General features: G+C 47.8%; 1 protein-coding gene across 2 annotated transcripts in view; it reads right to left on the reverse strand.

Annotated features, from left to right (window-relative positions):
* Positions 1-20,969, reverse strand: part of FNTB (farnesyltransferase, CAAX box, beta) — an 82,470-nt gene that overhangs the window by 10,822 nt on the left and 50,679 nt on the right. For both annotated transcript variants that reach the window (XM_008070462.1, XM_008070463.1), the window contains 3 exons: positions 16,186-16,272; positions 7,640-7,769; positions 3,945-4,077 (listed from right to left, as the gene is read on the reverse strand). In XM_008070462.1, the coding sequence (XP_008068653.1) occupies positions 3,945-4,077; positions 7,640-7,769; positions 16,186-16,272 (350 nt within the window). The remainder of the gene's footprint in view (positions 1-3,944; positions 4,078-7,639; positions 7,770-16,185; positions 16,273-20,969) is intronic.

The following is a 20,969-nucleotide window of genomic DNA, read 5'->3' on the forward strand; positions in this document are numbered from 1 at the left end:
CGGCCACTGCACTCCAGTCTGGGCGACAGAGTGAGACGCCAACTCAAACAAACAAACAAAAAAAAAAAACCAACAACAAAAAAAAACTCCACTTCAATATAGATTGTTTGCTCAGACCTCTGCGGGACATTTCTGAAAGTGCACATGCTGGGCCCAAAGGGTAAGCACCGTTTCCATTTAAACTGCTGTCACCGGCCAGGCTCGGTGGCTCAACCTATAATCCTAGCACTTTTGGAGGCCGAGGCAAGTGGATTGCCTGAGCCTGTGGGTTCGAGATCAGCCCAGGCAACTTGGTGAGATCTCGTCTCTACAATAAATCAAAAAATTAGCAAGGCGAGGTACCGCATGCCTGTAGTTCCAGCTACTTGGAAGGCTGAGGTAGAAAGATTGCCTGAGCCCAGCAGGTCGAGGCTGTGGTGGTTGGGAGCGGCCACTGCACTCCAGACTAGCCGGCACAGTGAAGACTCCAATTCAAAAAAGTAAAATAAAATGAAATGAAAAATGAATGAATAAGTAAACTGCTGTCACCAGCTGACTTCTGAAACATGATTTGCCTGCTCACATCCCCACCAACAGTACACAAGTGGCCATTTCCCACACTCTCCAGCACAGGGTAACACATTGTTAATCTTTCCAATCTGATAATAAAATCAAATAGTGGCAGTGTTTTGATGAGCATTTCTTTAACCACAAGTGAGCTGGCCAACTTCTCACTGGCTGAAGGGCCATCTGTCACAGTAACAAGCAGGACGGACTCTGACGCCCTCTGCCACAGAGTCACACAACTGCACGCTAACCCTTGTGGTGCCAACCAGGTATGAGAAAGCCAGTCCCTCAGCCTCACTGGGCTTGGTTTCCTCATCTGTGAAATGGGGTAACAACGATACTTCTTTCATAAGCTTGTTCTGAGGATCTAATGAGAAAATAAATGTGAGATACTTGGCACAGCCCCTGGCATACAGTGGGCACTTGGCAAGTCTCAGCTGTCAGCAGTAGGAACCATGGATGTAGACAAAGGAATTCCACTACCTCTCTTTCTAGGACCTGTGTGTCCAGATCTTTTGTTGTACAGTTGGATTGTTCATCCATTTCTTACCGACTTATGTGGATTTTTTCCAAATTAAATAAATTAGCCTTTTATCATTTGTCATAAATATTTTTCCTATTTTGCTATTTGTTTTGTCTACAGAACTTTTTTGTTTGTTTGTTTATTTGTTTGTTTTTGAGTTGGAGTCTCACTCTGTCACCCAGGCTGGAGTGCAGCGGCACACTCATGGCTACCCCAGCGTCAACCTGCTGGGTTATAGCGATCCTTCTGCCTCTGCCTTCCAAGTAGCCAGAACTACAGGCGCGTGCTACCATGCCTGGCTAATTTTTTTTTTTTAATTGTAGAGACGAAGTCTCGCCAAGTTGCCCAGGCAGGTCTCAAACCCACAGGCTCAGGCAATCCACTCGCCCCGGCCTCCCAAAGTGCTGGGATTACAGGCTGAGCCACCCAGCCTGGCCATCTCCTTTTTAAAAGTAACTTTTGCTATTATGTAGACGATCAGACAACACAAACAAGAAAGACAACAAACATCACCTGCAGTTTTACATCCTAAATACTTTCTAGTAATTTTTTGGAGTCAACTCTTCACTAAAATTGGGATTACACACATACTGCTTTGATACGTCCACAGTATATTATGAAGATCTGTCTACACTGCACCTTCTTTTGACTCCCAGGGTCAGTGTTCTGCCCACCACTCAGCACACCACTCTTTGCTCCAGACCCTCGTCTGTCCCAAGTCCAAGAAAGCCCCTGTGTCTGAGGAGGAGGAGAAACCCACACAACACAGCCTTCTCCCTGGTAATGGAAAAAGTCGAAAGTACCCAGACCTGAGGGCCACCTTTTCCACAGGCAAAGCTTTGAATGTCACTAAGTCCTCCAGAACTTGGGCTACCATAGCCAAAATGTCACCCAGCAGCCCCTGAAAGACTGGCTGCACTGCTCCTCTTCTTGCTCTCTCCAGATCTTCCTGGCACTGCAGAATTGCATCCCAGCCTTGCCAGGGAGAGATTTGTAAAAGATTTAAGTTTTACCAGGTACCTGATCTTACCAGTTCCAAATAAAGAGAGCTGGCCATGCGTGGTGGCTCATGCCTATAGTCTCAGCACTTTGGGAGGCTCACTTGAGCCCAGGAGTTTGGACCTGCCTGGGCAACATAACGAGACCTTGTCTCAACAAAAAAATGAAAACATTAGCCAGGCATGGTAGCGCATGCCTATACTTTCAGCTACTCGGGAGGCTGAGGTGGAAGGATCACCTGAGCCCAGGAGCCCGAGGCGGCAGTGAGCCGTGATAGTGCCACTGCACTCCAGCCTGGGTGACAGTGAGACCGCCACTTAGAAAACAAAACCAAAAACAACAACAAATAAAGTGATCACCAAAACCCAAGTTGGGCTCTCAAGGAATTCTTGACTTCTTGACCAGTGGCCAAGCAGAGATGGAGCAGGCTCCAGGGTCAGGGGAGTACAGGCTTTCACGCCCTGAAACACAGAGCCTGGGGCCCCAGGCTGGGAAGACAGGACAAGGGCTCTGCTTACTTTAATGCAACATCAGAAGCGGCCATGGAGCAACTCAAAGGAAATTTTTAAAATGGGAGCAACAGTGTGGGGGGCAGAAGGAGAGGTTCTGTCTTTTACAAATGAGTGGTTCATTACCTGACTACACCTGAGAGCAGCCCCTTCCGGGCCACGGGACCTCCTCCAAGGACACCTGCAGCTGGCAGGGCCCTGCAACGTCCCGCTGCCACCGACTTCCTGGGAGCTGCCTTGTTCTCACAGATGTCTTAGGAGCCACAGGCAGCCTGGGGTTTCCAGGGACAGGGAGGGAATGTCCCCTGAGCAGATGCTTGCTGCTAACTACCTCGCTTCTGTAACCTACTTGAGACCCCTCAGAAACAAACATGGGCTTCTCTCTCCAGTGGGCGAGTGGAACAAACCTGCAGCAGGCTTGCTCAGAGAATTTGAACCAAGACACTTTGGCTGGGCCTGGTGGCTCATGCCTACAATCCCAGCACTTTGGGAGGCCAAGGTGAGAGGACTGCCTGAGTCCATAGATTCGAGACCAGCCTCATCTCTACAATAAATTAAAAAATTAGCTGGCATGGCGGTGCGTGCCTGTAGTTCCCAGCTACTTGGAAGGCTGAGGTGGAAGGACCACCTGAAGACAGCAGGTCGAGGCTGCGGTGGCCGTGAGCATGCCACTGCTCTCCAGCCTGGGCGACAGAGTGAGACTCTGACTCAAAAAAAAGAAACAAGACACTTCTAGCAGTGACAGCTTTGCAGCCAGCCAGACAGGGTAGCTTTTTCTCCATGGATTCTGGTGCTCGACCCTTCAGACCACTGCCGTCCTGTCACTATTGTGACTGTGTGCATAGGGTAAGTTTTCAGCCCTCACAGGACCAGTGCGGAGCTCTGTGTTGGAAACTGTGGCTTCACACCCCACTGAGATGGCCATCACCATGGGGCCCAGAATGTAACTGGGCTGCGCCCTCCAGATAACACAGATGGGTGCCTGCCTCTCCCCACAGCAGTTTTAGGAGAGCTCATTCTGCCTCCGCCAGGTTGAAGAAGCATTGAATGACGCTCACATGGGAATGAAATCTTATCCTGAACACATGTGCCCCGAGGCAGAAGGTTCCACACTGGGTGCTCCAAATCCAGGAGAGAAGTCAGGTGGGAGGCCAAGGTGAGAGGATCCTTTGAGCCTAGGAGTTCAAGGCTGACCTGGGCAACATAGTGAGACTCTCATCTCTACCAAGCAAAACAGCACGACAACAAACTCGAAAAACTAACCCAGGGTAGACAAAGCTCCCTCCAACCCTTCGGAAAAGCACTCTGGGCTTCCGGGCTTGCTGGCGGCCGGGAGCCCTGCAGCCCCAGCCCCAGCCCATGCTCACCTTGGGCATGCAGCGCGCGGTGCAGCAGCGGCAGGAGCCCTGCCTGCCAGAAGGAGTAGCAGCCGTCCACCAGCTTGTTGCAGCGGCCCTGGAATCCTCCCTCGAAGCGCATCTGCCGGCCTGTCACCCATTGCTGAGGAGACACAGACGGGAGAGACGGCCATAGGCTGAAACACAAAACCCAGCAGGCCAGGACCTGCAGAGGCCAGTGTGGGGAAGGGAGGACTTCCCACCCCCAGCGTCTGGCATTGAGTCTTGGTGCTCCGGCCCCACTGCCCCAACCCCTCCAAGGCAGCCAGCGTTGACCTCTCAGTGCCCAGAGGACGGGCACCTCATCCTGGGCCCCCAGAGGTGCCGAGGCTGAGCGAAGAGAGAGGCCAGCTCGATTTGCAGGAAGCCCCGCAAAGTCTCACCATGAAGGTGGCTTCAGCTGGGCACAGTGGCTCATGCCTGTAATTCTAGCACTTTGGGATGCTGAGGTAAGAGGACTGCCTGGGCTCGGGGGTTCGAGATCAGCCTGGGTCATCGGGCAAGATCTTACCTCTACAATAAATCAAAAAATTAGCCAGGTGTGGTGGTACACGCCTATAGTCCCAGCTACTCAGGAGGCTGAGGCAGAAGAATCACTTGAGCCCAGGAGGTCAAGGCTGCAGTAGCCATGAGCATGCCACTGCACTCTAGCCCAGGTGGCAGAGTGAGACTCCAACTCAAAGGAAAAAAAACCCAGTTTCAGTGGCAACATAAGGTGCATCCCAAGGGCTCTCTTCTCACCACTTCCAGCTTACAGAAGCTTCTAGGAGCAGGTAAGTGGAAGTTTGTATTGAATCTCATCAGATGATCTCAGAGTGTACCTTCCTTTACCTTGGCACCAGGGAAACTTGCCCAAGGTCATCCCTGGCAGGACAGGAAGCAGAAGCCACTTGCCTTGATTACCATGTGACAACTGCCCAGTCTATGACTGAGAGAAGAAAATTTTTTACTCTGAAGCTGGAAAATAGCATTTGATGTCACTCAGAGGTCACACATGACGCCACCGCCCTTGCCTGTCTCCAAGTCCTCTAAACACACCCTATTATGAAAATCCAGACAGTTGTAGGTTCAGCCTTTAGGACTGAGCAGAGCCAACTGACTGAGCAGATGGGTCACGTCTGTGTTCCTTCCCAGACCTCCCAGGCAGGCCCAGTCACAGACGCACAGCACTGCCTCGATGGACTGAGAGGGTGCAGGGCAGGGCATTGCCCGCGTCCCTGGACTCTTACTAGGCTGAGTTCCTGAAAGTAGCTGCTGGGCCTCTCGGAAGGGGGGTCCGCCCTCCCCTATAGTTGTGGTTTGGATGACATCCGTGTTCCAAGCAGCACCCACCCCCAGAGAGCCTCGGCCACAGATTCCTGAAAGACAACATACTGCCCTGCAGGCTCAGGTGGTAACACATCCTCAGCTGGTCCTAAATGACCTGGAGATCCAGGGATGACACTGTCTAGTGAAGTGAACTGAGCGTCACTTAAGGAGACAGAGCAATCACGGCAGCAGACACCCACTCATCTGTACTTACTCTATAGCCTGTTTTTAAGCCAGACTAATTTATTTTTGCCAGTGCCTGAGACCATGAGTTTGTCCTGTTTCTCTTGGCCATATGAATTCATAAAATCCTTCCAATATGGGTTCTAGTTTTCGCAAAGCAAATTGAGCAAAGAGAATTGCCTGGGTAAGAGGGACAAAGGAAATTAAGAAACCAAATTTGTTAAGTGCCTGCTATGCCAGGCTGTGACTATGTTTTCTCTTTTAACCTTCAAAGAATAAAGATCATTATCCCTACCTTAAAGATGGGGGGCAGGGGGAATCAACCTAAAACAGATTAGACGATTTGCACAAGGTCCCATGTCTAGGAAGTACTGGGTACAGGGTTCAAATCTAGAATATTGTCTTTATAACTAAGGCATTCACTAATTATAGTCCTTATTTCTGCCTGGGAGGTGGGACTTTTCTGTGCCATCCCTTGTTGGTAATCAGATTTTGAAATATCTGAAGGCCAGGCATGGTGGTTCACTCCTGTAATCGCAGCCTTTTGGTAGGCTAAGGTGGGAGGATTGCTCGAGACCAGGAGTTTGAGACCAGCCTGTCTCTAAAAAAATAAATAATAATAATGATTAAATAAATAAAACATCTGAGATACTATGAAGTCCAGTGCCTAAAGATGGCCGTGTCGGCATGAACCTCAAGCACATTTAAGTAGAGAATTCTCGCCAGGCGTGGTGGCTCAAGCCTGTAATCCCAGCATTTTAGGAGGTCAAAGCAAGAAGACTGCCTGAGACCAGGGTCTGAGATCAGCCTGGGCAACTTGGTGAGACCTCGTCTCTACAATAAATCAAAAAGTTAGCCAGGTGTGGTGGCTCACACATGTAGTTCCAGCTACTTGGAAAGCTGAGGCAGAAGGATCGCCTGAGCCCAGGAGATTGAGGCAGCCGTGGGCGTGAGCGTGCCACTGCACTGCAGCCTGGGCAACAAAGTGAGACTCCAACTCAAAGAAAATAAAAATAAAAATAAAGAGAGTTCTCCGGCAGGTTTCTGGGGGCGGGAGGGGGCGCAAAAAACCTTGCTGGTTAGGTCTCTACAGAACACAACAGAAATGCCCCCGAAGCTCAGGACGGGAGCCTGGAATCTGAGCCTGGGAAGAGGAGCAGCACGACACTTGCAGCTGGCGTGCTCTAAGGACACAGTCAGGGTACATGCTCCCCAAAAGACGCGAGAGGGAACACCTTCTCGCTAGCAGCTATGGAGCTGTGTGTGTGTGCACTGGGCCTATGTGATCATATAACTGTACTCTAGTACCTCTCAGAAGCTCACTGCCTTCTGAGTTCATCCTGAATCCTGGCCAGGGACTTGGGGTCCAAGCATGAATGCCTGAGCATCCTTCTCAATGCAGTCACCCAGCTCTGCCTAGAGAACCCATCTAAATGTACACACTACACGTTCACACAGTGCATCAGGTCACAAAATCTTGGCTTCGAAATGCTTCAAAGTTCTTGTCATAACTTTTCCTCTAAGGAGAGTCTTTCTTTTTTTTGTTTTGAGTCAGGGTCTCACTGTTGCCCATGCAGCCTGGACCTTCTGGACTCAGGCCATCCTCCCACCTCAGCCTCCCAAGTAGATAGGACTACCATGAGTATGCCACCACACCTGGCTCATTTTTTGATTTCTTGTAGAGACGAGGTCTCACTATGTTGCCCAGGCTGGGGTCCAACTCTGGGCTCAAGTGATCCTCTTGCCTCGGCCTCCAAGAGTGTTGGGATTACACGCATGAGCCATCATGCCTGGCCAGGAGAGTCTTTCTAGCACACACAGTAACCTCTAGTTCTAAGAGGCTGACGTATGAGGAAGGCTCCCATGAGATGTCTGAGGGACACCTACAGTTGGCCCAGCACGCTCTGTAGAGACTTCTGAATAGGAAGATAGAAAGGCAGGAGGAAGGGCACGGGGACCGAGAGCAGCCCATCCACGCCTGCTGCTGTCTCAGAACAGTGCCAAGGGCTCCGCCAACCCCAACCAAAGCTTCATCCCAGGCCCTACAGCTTGTGAGCTCAAGCTGGAACTCTGCTCACTCCACCCACAGTCAGACTCCCCTCAAAGCCTGCGTGTCCCCACAGCCACAGCACCGTGACCTGGGGCCACAGGAAGACGGCGCGACTGACACTTACTAACAAGCTCTTCAGGTTCAAGGAACGCTCTCTCTTGAGGATCACCAGCGCGGCCAGGCCACAGAAAGTGTAGCCGCCATGGGCCTCCATCCCTGGGACCCCACCAATGCCGCCTTCCCAGTTCTGACACCTGAGAGGAGATGGAGAGAAGCAAATGGAGTGGTCAGGGAGCTGATGTGCATGCGTGCAGGGCTGGCCAAGGTAGCAGAGGTGGTCACACAGAATAAGGAGTAAGTTGTCACAGCTATTCATGGAAAGGTGCCAACTCATCCACTTTTGGAGAGGTCTTTTCCTAAAAAACAAACAAAAACACGGGTACACTGGCTCATGCCTGTAATCCCAGGAGGCTGAGGCTGAAGCGAGAGAACTGCTTGAGGCCAGGAGTTTGAGACCCGCCTGGACAACACAGCAAAAAAAAAAAGATTAGCTGGGCACGGTGATACACACCTATATCCCAGGTATTCAAGAGGTCAAGGTGTGAGAACTGATTGAGCCCAGGAATTTGAGGTTGCAGTGAACTATGATTGCACCACTGTGCTCTAGCCTGGGCAACAGAGCAAGATACCGTCTCTAAACAAATAATGAAAAAAATGTTAAAACCCCAGAAACTTAGAAACAGTCTACTTCTGTGAGAAACATAGTACTTCAAATTATTACTCTTTGGAAATCATTTGTAAGCCCGGCATGGTGGCTCATGCCTGTAATCCCAGCACTTGGGAAGCGGAGGCGAGAGGATTGCCTGAGCTCGGGAGTTCGAGACCAGCCTGAGCAACATGGCAAGACCTCATCTCGACAATAAATCAAAAAATTAGCTGGACGTGGTGGCATGCACCTGTGGTTCTAGCTACTCAGAAGGCTGAGGTGGAAGGATCGCCTGAGCCCAGCAGGTTGAGGCTATGGTGGCCATGAGTGTGCCACTGTACTCCAGCCTGGGTGACAGAATGAGTCTCTGACTCAAAAAAAAAAAAAAAAATCATCTGTAGAGTATGATAACCATCACATTAAAATAAAACTAAAAAATACTTGCCAATTTGGGTGATTTTTGAGTATGGGTCTATTGGTAATGGTTTTCGTTTTTCGTTTTTCTCTATTTTCCAAAAGTGTCTATAATGAAACTTAATACTGTCCAAAGCTAAACTTTATTTTCAAAAATTATAATTTCTTATATAATTATTCAAATTATTCATCTTTCATTATTACAGTTATTATTATTATTTGGGGTAAGAATATACATTGAGTATATTTTCTCATCATAAAAGTACGTATAATCGTTGGCCTAATAGTACAGGGTGATTTCTAGCCATTCATCCTACAAAATAAGTCAGAACGTGTCCAAAGATCATACCACAAGAATGTTTACTGAATTCCCATTTATAACAGTGAAATAATATAAACAACTTAGAAGTTCAATAGCAGAGGACTGGTTGTGTCAACCATGGTGCATCTGTACAACAGACACTACACAGTCATTTCAAACGATGCTACAGAAATACATTTAAAGATGTCCCAAATATACTTGATGAAAGAAGTTATCAAATGGTCATGGTCTGTTTGATTTCACTTCCAGAATTCTGGAAAGATATATTACCAAAAGAGTGGATCTCTTTTGGTGGCGGATTACAAGTGATTGTGATTTTCTTCTTTTTACTTGTCTTTAACATGCTTCATCTGTAAAATAAAGACATTTTCTTTTAAGTATATTTTCATGGAACAATGTAGACCTTCCTTCCAACTATCCCTAGTCTTCATGGAGTCAGGTGTGCCTGCCTCCTGCTTCCGTGTAGCACAGCTGCACAGGTGAATGGGCACTTGGTCCAGAAGCTGGCAGCACTCTGGGCCGGAGAGCAAGGAAGCAGTGATATCTTTGTCTTCTGGGCAGCTCTCCCTGGAGGCCTGGCATCTTGGGCATATTTCAGAGAGGACCCAGGCCCAGGGAGAGCAGCAGCACTATCAGTTTCTTCACCATCCTGTCCCCCCACCCAACACGCCCCTCTCCTCTTCCTCCCTCCACACTAGCAGTGCATGTGGCCACCTGGGTATCAGAAGAGCTTAAGTTTGAAAAAACAGAAATACGGGCGGGCTCGGTGGCTCAGCCTGTAATCCCACACCTCTGGGAGGCTGAGGTGAGTGGATTGCCTGAGCCCGTGGGTTCGAGTCCCGCCTGGGCAGCGAGACCTCATCTTTACCATCAATCAAAAAATCAGCCGGGCATGGTAGCGCATGCCTGTAATTCCGGCTACTTGTAAGGCTGAGGCGGAAGGATTGCTGGAGCCCAGCAGGTCGAGGCTGCAGTGGCCAGGAGCGGACACTGCACTCCAGTCTGGGCGACAGAGTGAGACTCCAACTCAAAAAAAAAAAAGAAAAAACAGAAATACGAGGGTATGTGAGGGGTCACTTAATATTCCTTTTTCTTAACTAGTCTTCTTTTTAAACTGAAAAGGTAATACTCATTTTGACAGTTTACACTTTTTTTTTCTGAGTTGGAGTCTTACTCTGTCATCCAGCTGGAGTGCAGTGGCACACTCACAGCCACCGCAGCCTCGACCTGCTGGGCTCAGGTGGCCCTTCTGTCTCAGCCTTCCAAGTAGTTGGAACCACAGGCATGTGTCATCACGCCTGGCTGATTTTTTGATTTACTGTAGAGACGAGGTCTTGCCATGTTGCTCAGGCTGGTCTCGAACCCCTGAGCTCAGGCATCCCCTTGCCTCCACCTCCCAAAATGCTAGAATTATTGGCATGAGCTACCACACCTGGGTAACAGTTCAAACTCTTAAAAGTACGAAAGAGTAAGCACTGAAAAGGTATCCTGCCCACCTCAGCCTCCAACTTCTTACCAGCATGACCACTGTCTGTTTCTGTGTCTCAGTTTCTCTCTCTCTCTCCACACACACACACACACACACACACACTATACATATGTATGTTCCACTTTCCTCCTTTCATTTCTACACAGGTGGGAACATATGATACACACTGCACCTTGCTTTTTTCATTTAATAAAATTCCTTCAAGTGTCTTCTAACGAAACATAATGGATTGAACACAAAGAGACTGGTAAAATGAAAATAAAAGAATTTTTTATTTGAGTCAGAATCACACTCTGTTACTCAGGCTGGAGTGCAGTGGCATGATCATGGCTCATTGCAACCTCAGACTCCTAGACTCAGGTGATCCTTCTGCCTCAGCCTCCCAAGTAGCTGGGACTACAAGCATGTACCACCATGCCCACCTACTTTTTAAAAAAATTTTTTGCCAGGCTCGGTGGCTTAGCCTGTAATCCCAGCACTTTGGGAGGCTGAAGTGAGTGAACTGCCTGATCCCGCGGGTTTGAGACCCGTCTGGACAACTTGGTGAGACCTCATCTCTACAATAAATCAAAAATTAGCCAGGCATGGTAGCGCATGCCTGTAATTCTGGTTACTCGGAAGGCTGAAGCGGAAGGATCACCAGAGCCTAGCAGGTCGAGTCTGTAGTGACCAGGAGCGGCCACTGCACTCCAGACTGGGTGACAGAGTGAGACTCCAACTCAAAAAAAAAAAAAATTTTTTTTTGTAAAGACGATGTCTCACTATGTTGCCTAGACAGGTCTTGAACTCCTAGGTTCAAGCAATCGTCCTACCTAAACCTCCCAAAGTGCTGGGATTACAGGCATGTGTCTTGAATCCCTGGGCTCAGGCAATCCTCTTACCTCCACCTTCCTAAGTGCTGAGATTACAGGCATGAGCCACCATGCCTGACAGAGAATTTCTTAAACTTATATCTTTAGGCTGGGCGTGGTGGCTCATGTCTGTAATCCCAGCACTTTGGGAGGCCAAGGCAAGTAGATTGACCGAGCCCGTGGGTTCAAGACCAGCCTGGGCAATTTGGTGAGACCTCATCTTTACAATAAATCAAAAATTAGCCAGGCATGGTGGCTCATGCCTGTAGTTCCAGCTACTTGGAAGGCTGAGGCAGAAGGACTGCCTGAGCCCAGGAAGTCGAGGCTGTGGTGAGCTGTGACCATGCCACTGCACTCCAGCCTGGACGTCAGTTGAGACCCTGACTCAAAAAAGTAAGAATAATGAAAATAGAGTTAAATCTTTAGATAAAATATAACATGAAGTAAGACTACTGCAAGGATAAAATATCCCTGAAACAAGAACAAGAGAGTGTATTTTTAAAAAAAGCAGTCAGGGAATAAAGCTGAGCTCTGGAAAATTAAAAATAGGATTACTGAAATAAAAACTCAACAGAAGGAGTAGAAGATAATTGGTAAGAGAATCTCTCAGAAAACACAAGAAGGACTAAGAGATGAAAAACAGGCAAAAAAAAATTTGTTTTTGTAAATCAGAAGCTCAAACCTTCTAAAGGAATGTTATTAAAACAAAAAAAGAACAAACACACAGCATGGAAGAAGACAGATTATCAAAGCAACACTACTGTAAAGGTGCTGGGTACTGAAATACAAGTACTTCCAAATCGAAGAGGCTGCTGGGACCCAGCACAATGAGTGAAACATGACCCCCACCGAGGCTTAGCACCATCAAACCTCCAAACAAGAATATGGATTCCACAAGCCTCCAGAGAGGGATAGGATGGGGGCAGACAGAGAGAAGAAAACAAAGACAGAGGCCTGGGCATCAGGGTGGCACTGCCATGTGGGACGACACTATGGGACCCCCTGGGTGTCCTTGTAGTTCAGCTTAATATAAAATTCAATGTTCACCTGACACATAAAGGAAAAATAACATAGAGAAGCTGAATAACTTGCCCAAGGCACAAAGCAAATAAGAAATGGAAAAACTGGGGTTCAAACCCAGGCTGTCAAAGGTCCATAATCAGCAGGCACCATAATCAATCCTCCCTTGAGTGACAGCTGCACACTCTGAACAAAATGCAAAAACGGCCGAGCTCGGTGTCTCAGTCTGTAATCCCAGCACTATGAGAGGCCGAGGCAAGTGGATTGCCAGAGCCCGTGGGTTCAAGACCAGTCTGGGCAACTGGGCAAGACCTCACTCTACAGTAAATTAAAAATTAGCTAGGCGTGGTAGCATGCGCCCGTAGCTCTGGCTACTTGGAAGGTAGAGGCGGAAGGATTGCCAGAGCCCAGCATATCGATGCTGGGGTGGCAGTGAGCTTGCCACTGCACTCCAGCTTGGGCAATAGAGTGAGACTCCAACACACACACACAAAAAGCAAAAACTGGCTTCCTTGGGGCTCAGCTAGCTGGAGAAGGGCGAACCTGAGTGGGCTTTGACACCTGGAGCCCACCATAGCAGGGAGTCCATCCCTCCCCTCCCCCTATTTTTTCTTTCTGGTTTGCCCTGAACATAGGTGCAGTGGCCCAGATGTGGCAGCAGCAGGCCAGGGGTCAAGAAATCAACACCCTTCAGAGTAATCTAACAGAATCCATAATATGATATTGTATTATACCTACAACATAATATCACAGACCAGGCAAGATGGCTTATGCCTGTAATCCCTGTACTTTGGGAGACTGAGGCAGGAGGATTGCTTGAGGCCAGGAATTCGAGACTGGCCTGGGCAACATAGTAAGACCCCCTAAAGAGTCAGAAAAATGCGACATACCAACCCCAAAATTACCCAGTTGTAGAAATTACCAGATAAGGATTGAAAGGTAGATATTATAATCACAAACTTACCACAGTGAAATGAAGAAAAAGATACTTACAATGAAAAAAGATGGGAAATCTCAGAAAAACAAAATGTATAAAAAGAACCAAACCAGGCAGCACCTCCTCTCACTCAAACTGGAGCTGTCTTACTATGAAGCATGATATAGTCCTCAGTAAATGCTAGCTATGACTATTATCAGCCTTTTAATGACAACATTGGAAGCTAGGCGATCATGGAGTCATGCTTGCAAAATTCAGAAAGAATGCAATCCATACGTCTCCCACTGAGGGTCTCTAACCAAACCTATCCATCAAGCATGAGGTCAGAACAAAGACCCAGGCAAGATCTTCACATGTCTCTCCCAGGTACCTGCTTTTGGAACCGTCTGAAGTGCGTGTCTCATGGAAATGGGGAGGAAAGCCAAGAAAAGGGGACCAGGGTCTTCAATAGAGGAGAGAAGTGGAGTGAATGTCATGCTGGAGGTTTCTGGAGGCCCGCCGTGCAGCACGCTGAGTGCAATCTGTCCAGACTGAGCAGGAGGGGAGAGGCTTCAGGAGGGCAGATGCAAAATGCACACACACCGAGACAGATGACCCCAAGAACCTGACTGCAGGGCAGCCGTGTTTTATAGTTCTGGCAGAGAACTGGGGAATGAATTCATGATCTGTACATTAGCTCCAGGAAAATGGAAGTTATACAAAAAAGTAAATAGGGTTGTCTATTATCTGGTCTCACTGTACCTCATATTTACACAGTAAGAAGTATGACTTTGATAAAAATAAAATTTATAGAACAGGCTCATGCCTGTAATCCTAGCACTTTGGGAGGTCGAGGAGGGAGGATCACTTGAGTTCAGGAGTTCAAAACCAGTCTGGGCAACACAGTAAGACCTCATCTCTAAAAAAAATAGAAAATAGAAAATTTATAAAACAGGATCTCAGCTATCCTACTACAATAGTACAAATGTATCTACTACAGTTTTGGTTTCCTTTTTCATTATTTTATTTTTATTTTTTGAGTTGGAGTCTCACTCTGTCACCCAGGTTGGAGTGCAGTGGCACGCTCATGGCTACCGCAGCCTTGACCTGCTGGGCTCAGGCAATTCTTCCGTCTCAGCCTTCCAAGTAGCTGGAACCACAGGCATACGCTATGACACACAGCTAAATTTTTGATTTATTGTAGAGTTGAGGTCTTATCAAGTTGCCCTGGCTGGTCTTGAACCCGTGGGCTCAGGCAATCCTCTCATCTTGGCCTCCCAAAGTGCTGGGATTATAGGCATGCATGAGCCATCGCTATCAGTCTTGGTTTCCTTTTTTTAAATTATGAAACACTTGAAGCATCCAGGAAAGTACAGCCAATAACATACAGAACACACACGTATCTAATACCTAGCTTAGGTTGAGCCATATACACATCAGGCCTTAAACAAAAAAACGAACATTTATAGTTGAGATCCCCTGTGCAGATTCCCCCGATCTCATTTCCTCTTCCAGAAGTGACCACCACCTTGAACTTGGTGTTTGTCTTTCCTATGCATGTTTTTACATTATTTCTACATATGATTCTTCACATAAACAATATAGAATTATTTTGCATCTTTTCACCTTTTTTTTTTTGAGTCAGAGTCTCACTGTTTCATCCAGGCTGGAGAGCAGTGGCATGCTCAAGGCTACTGCAGCCTCGATCTGCTGGGCTCAGGTGATCCTTCCACCTTAGCGTTCCAAGTAGCCAGAACTACAGGTGTGTACCACCACACCTGGCTAATTTCTTGATTTATTGTAGAGATGAGGTCTCACCAAGTTGCCCAGGCTGGTCTCAAACCTGTGGGTTCAGGCAATCCTCTCACCTCAGTCTCCCAAAGAGCTAGATTACAGGCGCAAGCCATCGCACCTGGCTGCTTTCACATTTTAAATGAAATTTGTATTGTTTTTGTTTTGAGATTTGTCTGTTTTTTGTATGCTTTCTTTTTTTTTTTGAGTTGGAGTCTCACTCTGTCTCCTGGAGTGCAGTGGCACGCGCCCGGCCACCACAGCCTCGACCTGCTGGGCTCTGCCGATCCTTCCGCCTCGGCCTTCCAAGTAGCTAAAACTACAGGTGTGCGCTACCATGCCCAGCTAATTTTTTTTATCTTTGCTGTTAGAGATGAGGTCTCGCCAAGTTGCCCAGGCGGGGCTCAGGCAATCTACTTACCTCAGCCTCCCAAAGCATGGGATTACAGGCTGAGCCACCAAGCCCAGCTTATTTTTTTTTTTTTTAATTCCACATTGTTTTTGAGATTTTACCATATTGATACACATAGCTCCAGTTCATTCATTTTGACAACTGCATTATATCCCAATGTGATTGCACCACAACTAACTTCCTGTCTCTCCTGTGCTTATGAACACTGGACCATCTCCAGCTTTTTGTCAACAAGTCCTGGTCTGGTCTCTTTGCAAGTGTGTGAGAGTTTCTGAAGAGTAGAATTACTAGGTCATAAGCAAAGGCACCTTTGAGACAGATATTGCCAGGCTGCTGTCCCACCTGGCTGAATCAATTCAGGCTCCGCCAATACCGTTTAGCAAACTTTATGATCTTTGCCAGTCTCAACTATAACATAACATTAAAGAAAGTTTGGGGCCGGCTATGGCAGCTCATGCCTGTAATCCCAGCACTTTGGGAGGCCAAAATGGGAGTATCGCTTGAGGCCAGGAGTTTGGTACCAGCCTAAATAACATGGCAAGACTCCGTTTCTATAACAACTAAAAAAGAAAAGAAAGTTTGGAAAAAAGAAATTTTAAGTGTTTCTTAAATGCAGAATCATTAGATAACCCTAATACAGTTCTTATAATTTTGTATTCCCTTCCAGTGCTTTTTCATTTTCTTTATTTTTCCAACATACAGCTGTGACCACTTCTGTCTGAGGCTGAGAACACCCTGGCTTCTCTCACCTTGCTATCCACTCGGCGGTGCCCTCGAAGAGGTCTGGAGTGATGATGTTGGTCAGAGAGGCAACCGAGGCCGCACAGTATGCACTTCTGGAAAGAGACAGAGGAGGAAACACAGTCAGCTCTGAGGGAGAGCTCACGAGCTCCGTGGACCTGGGGCAGAGTGTTCGCCTGGCCTGGTGAGCTGTAGTCACCTCCTGGCCTCACCCCTGGCACACGGTCAGTCCTCCTCGGTGTCCAACTGAGAGGTGTGACATTCTATTTGAATAGAGCTGCTCACGGCATGGCTTCAGTGAAAGAACATGACATTCTCCCTCCCTGCACAACAGCCATGTCAGCCCATGTCCAAAGGGGATTCAGCCCTTCTTTCAAAGGCCTGCAAGAGCTCCCACAATTCCATGGCATCACACGGGTCTCCTCATGTGCTCATTCACTCAGATGTCAGTCCTGGCTCAGATCCGGGACTTCTGTCTGCGTATGGACTGGACACATTCAAGAGTAACTATACTTTTTCTGCCACAGACACACTGCAAAGCAGACATCAGACTCTAATAGCTGCTCAGACCACACGAGAAGGGTAGGTACAGGTGAGCCCACACAGGTGCATTCCATGGTCCTCCAGAGGGCAAGCGTCTTGACTTCAAGCCCTCACCAGGACACATACAGATACACATGCTTAAAAGAAAAGCAAGGAACACTTTTTTTTTTTTTGAGGAGGAGTCTCACTCTGTCACCCATGTTAGAGCACAGTGGCACACTCACAGCCATTGCAGCCTCAAACCACTGGGCTCAGGCGATCCTTCTGCCTCAGTCTTCCAAGCAGCTGGAACCACAGGTGCATCCTCCTATACCTGGTCAATTTTTTAATTTATTGTAGAGACGATGTTTTGCCAAGTTGCCCAGGCTGGTCTTGAATTCCTGGGCTCAGGCAATCCTCTCGCCTCTGCTTCCCTAACTGCTAGGATTACAGGCGTGAGCCACCATGTCTAGATTTTTTTTTAAACATTATCCTACTTGGCTGGGGATAATTCTTGCCATTCCATCCTCCTAGCCCTAATTCATCTCAGGCCATGCTGTAGTTCACCTTCCCTGACACAGAACACGTTCACGGAGCTCCCTTCTTTCCCCTCTGTGGTCTTGTCAGATATCCAGGATGGGAAAGACAACAACTATTTGTTTGAATTCTGCTCACAAATCCTTCTTCTAAAGGTACAAAGAAAGAGGGCAAAGAAGGGCCTAGTTTCCATCATATTCAACGTAGACATGACACGAGGCCAAGCGTCACAAGTATTACAGAGAAATCTCTCTGGAAGCTGCACGCATTATCATCCCAGCATTATCATCCTTGCTCACGCTGGCCAAGGGCACAGTGGAGATTGAGTTGTACCAGCAGGCTCTGGGGCATACGTGCATCACCGTGCCAACGCCAGATGTCACCTTTGCCAGGAGCCAACTTTGAAGGCCTGATTTAACTTCCTTCAGGTCTTGGGCCTCTCAAAGGAGGTCAGAAGTATTTGCTCTTGAACCCTAGTATGACCCTCAAGGCAGGAGGCGGCCGACAATATAGGTCGCCTCTCCTCTCATAAGTGGAACTAAGATGGGACACTGGAAGACACTAGTCCCAAGTCACACTGAGACGGGGAGGAAACAGAATCCAACAGTCCGTGTACGACTTCCTCTCCTGCCATCCAGTTATCACAGCCCTCAAATTCGTCCATTATGCTCCATCCTCACTGCCGTCACCCAAATCCAAGTCACTGTTGTCTTCTACCTGGATCTGTCTCCTGTCTGGTCAACCTCCCTCCAGCCCTGAAACCGGAGGACTTTCACTAAAATACCACAACCCGTCCTCCGCAACTGGAGAACTTCTAACAAAATACACATCAGATCACATCACACCATACTTAGAACCCAACAGACTAAACTCCAGACTCCATAAGGAGGTTTCGGGGCCCTTTTGGCCTGCCTCCAGTCTGTCCTTCCAGCTCCACCAGGCCCTCTAAACTTCAACACTAAACTTGGAACTTTTTTTTTGAGTTGGAGTCTCACTCTATCGCCCAGTTAGAATGCAGTGGCACACTCATCACTGCAACCTTGACCTGCTGGGCTCAGGCAATCCTTCCACGTCAGCCTTCCAAATAGCTGAAAAGACAGGTGTACGCCATAATGCTTGGCTAATTTTTTTATTTATTGTAGGGACAAGGTCTTGCCAAGTTGCCCAGGTTGGTCTCAGATTTCTGAGATCAGGCAATCCTCTCTTGCCTCTGCCTTTCAAAGTGCTGGGATTACAGGTGTGGGCCACCACACCCAGCCACACCTGTGCTTTCTATTTACATAAAGGTTTAGAATATGAATAATGGGGAATACCTAGTAAATACCTTCGGGCTTCCTTGCTTTGCCTAGTTCCTATAACTCAGTTCTTTCATTTTTCACTTGTTTATTTCATTGTCCTTTGCCTGAAAGCATCAGTCCATCCTCAGGAGTGTTATGGGTATAGTTGACCTGAAAGGAATTGGCCATGACTGGGAACAGTTTGGCATCTGGAAGCTAGCCTGCTGCCATTCTGGGTTAGACAGAAGTGGTCTCTAAATGACCTTTTTTTTTCTTGAGATAGGGTCTTGCTCTGTCGTCCAAGCTGGAGTATAATGGTGCTATACTGCTCACTGCATTCTTAAACTCCTGGGCTCAAGCCATCCTTGGATGATCTTTCTCGTCTGCCACAGTTGTTAATAGTTTTTGAGATGAGCTTATTCAAGTGTTTGCAGGTCTAGTATATTGCAAAAAAATCAAATCACAGTGAACGCATAGCAAGCACCATTTTTCCTCATTTCTTTTTTTTTTTTTGAGTTGGAGTCATTCTGTCACCCAAACTGGAGTGCAGTGACCACTCCCGACCACCACAGCCTCGACCTGCTGGGCTCCGGCGATCCTCCACCTCAGCCTTCCAAGTAGCTGGAACTACAGGCGCGCGCTACCACGCCCGGCTCATTTTGATTTATTGTAGAGATGAGGTCTTGCCAAGTTGCCCAGGCGGGTCTCGAACCCACGGACTCAGGCAATCCACTCACCTCAGCCTCCCAAAGGCACGGGATTACAGGCTGAGCCACTGAGCCCAGCTTTTCCTCATTTCTTAAGAAGGAAGTTATTTATTCCTGACCTCCTAATCTAGGTTATATAATCTGGAGCATTCCATGGGGATAAGTGGGAGACAGACATCCAGCATTTGCAAAAGTTTGGTGAGAGAGCATGGGTGTGTCAAGAAACTCCAAGCTTGAAGCTGGGTACTGTGGTTCACGACCGTAATCCCAGTACTTTGGGAGTCCGAGGTAAGAGGGTTGCCTGAGTCCAGGGGTTTGAAACAAACCAGGGCAACTTGGCAAGGCATCATCTCTATAATAAATCCAAAAACTAGTCAGGTGTGGTGGCACATGCCTGTAGTCTCAGTTACTCACTACACTCCAGTCTGGGTGAAAGAGTAAGACACACACACACACACACACACACACACACACACACATACATACACACACACACACACACAGGAAGCACGGGTGCAAATGGTGAGCATCACTAGAAAAGCATGGCTGGTGAGGCACATGGCTATGCTGCTCTGCAGTGGGACAAAACTATCTTACTGGAGAAGTTTCCTAGCATTTGTCTAGCAGATACAAATATGAACACAGAAAAAAACTGGGCTGCAATGAGCAAGTTAGAGAATATAGTAAGTCCCTACACACAAACGAGTTCCATTCTGAGAGTGTGTTCCTAAGTCCAATTTGTTTGTATGTTCAACAAAGTTAGCCTAGGTACCCAACAAACACAATCGGCTATAAAGTACCAGCTACATCACTGCTGCTTTTATGTTTGCTTCCAAACATCCTAGGCTTGAAACATACTGTGCTACTGTACTCTATACAGTACTATAAAGTACACAAAAGCACAACCACTGGTAGAGGTTGCACACGTGTCAATGTACACCAAACACATGAACTAACTTACATGACTGGACATGTGAACACACATTCACATTTTTTAAAGTTCACAGGCCAGCCAGGCTCAGTGGCTCAGCCTGTAATCTCAGCGCCTTGGGAGGCTGAGGTGAGTGGATTGCCTGAGCCCCCAGGGTTCGAGACCCACCTGGGTAAATTGGCGAGACCTCATCTCTACAGTAAATCAAAAATCAGCCAGGTTTGGTAGCATGCGCCTGTAGTTCTAGCTACTTGGAAGGCTGAGGTGGAAGGATCGCCAGAGCCCAGCAGGTCGAGGCTACAGTGGCTGGGAGTGTGCCACTGCACTCCAGTCTGGGTGACAGACTGAGACTCCAACTCAAAAATAAATACATAAATAATAAGTAAGTAAATAAATAAAGTTCACAGGCCAGCCGTGGTGGCTCACCCCTGTAATCCCAGCACTTGGGAGGGAGAGGTGAGAGAATGGCCTGAGCCCAGGAGTTCAGGACCAACCTGGGCCATTTGGCGAGACCTTGTCTCTACAATAAAATAAATAAGTAGCCAGGCATGGTGGCAGGCACCTGTAGTCCCAACTACTTAGAAGACTGAGGCAGAAAGTCCACCTGAGTCCATCGAGGCTGTGGTGGCCATGATCGTGCCATTGCACTCCAGTCTGGACAACAGAGTAAGAATGACTTAAAAAAAAAAAAAAAAGGGCCAGGCTTGGTGGCTCAGCCTGTAATCCCAGCACTTTGGGAGGCCAAGGTGAGCGGATTGCCTGAGTCCGTGGGTTCGAGACCCGCCTGGGCAACTTGGTGAGACCTCATCTCTACAAAA

Source organism: Carlito syrichta, unplaced genomic scaffold (assembly GCF_000164805.1).
Source record: "Carlito syrichta isolate Samal-C Ts95f unplaced genomic scaffold, Tarsius_syrichta-2.0.1 Scaffold313438, whole genome shotgun sequence".
In the NCBI taxonomy this organism is placed as follows: domain Eukaryota; kingdom Metazoa; phylum Chordata; class Mammalia; order Primates; family Tarsiidae; genus Carlito; species Carlito syrichta.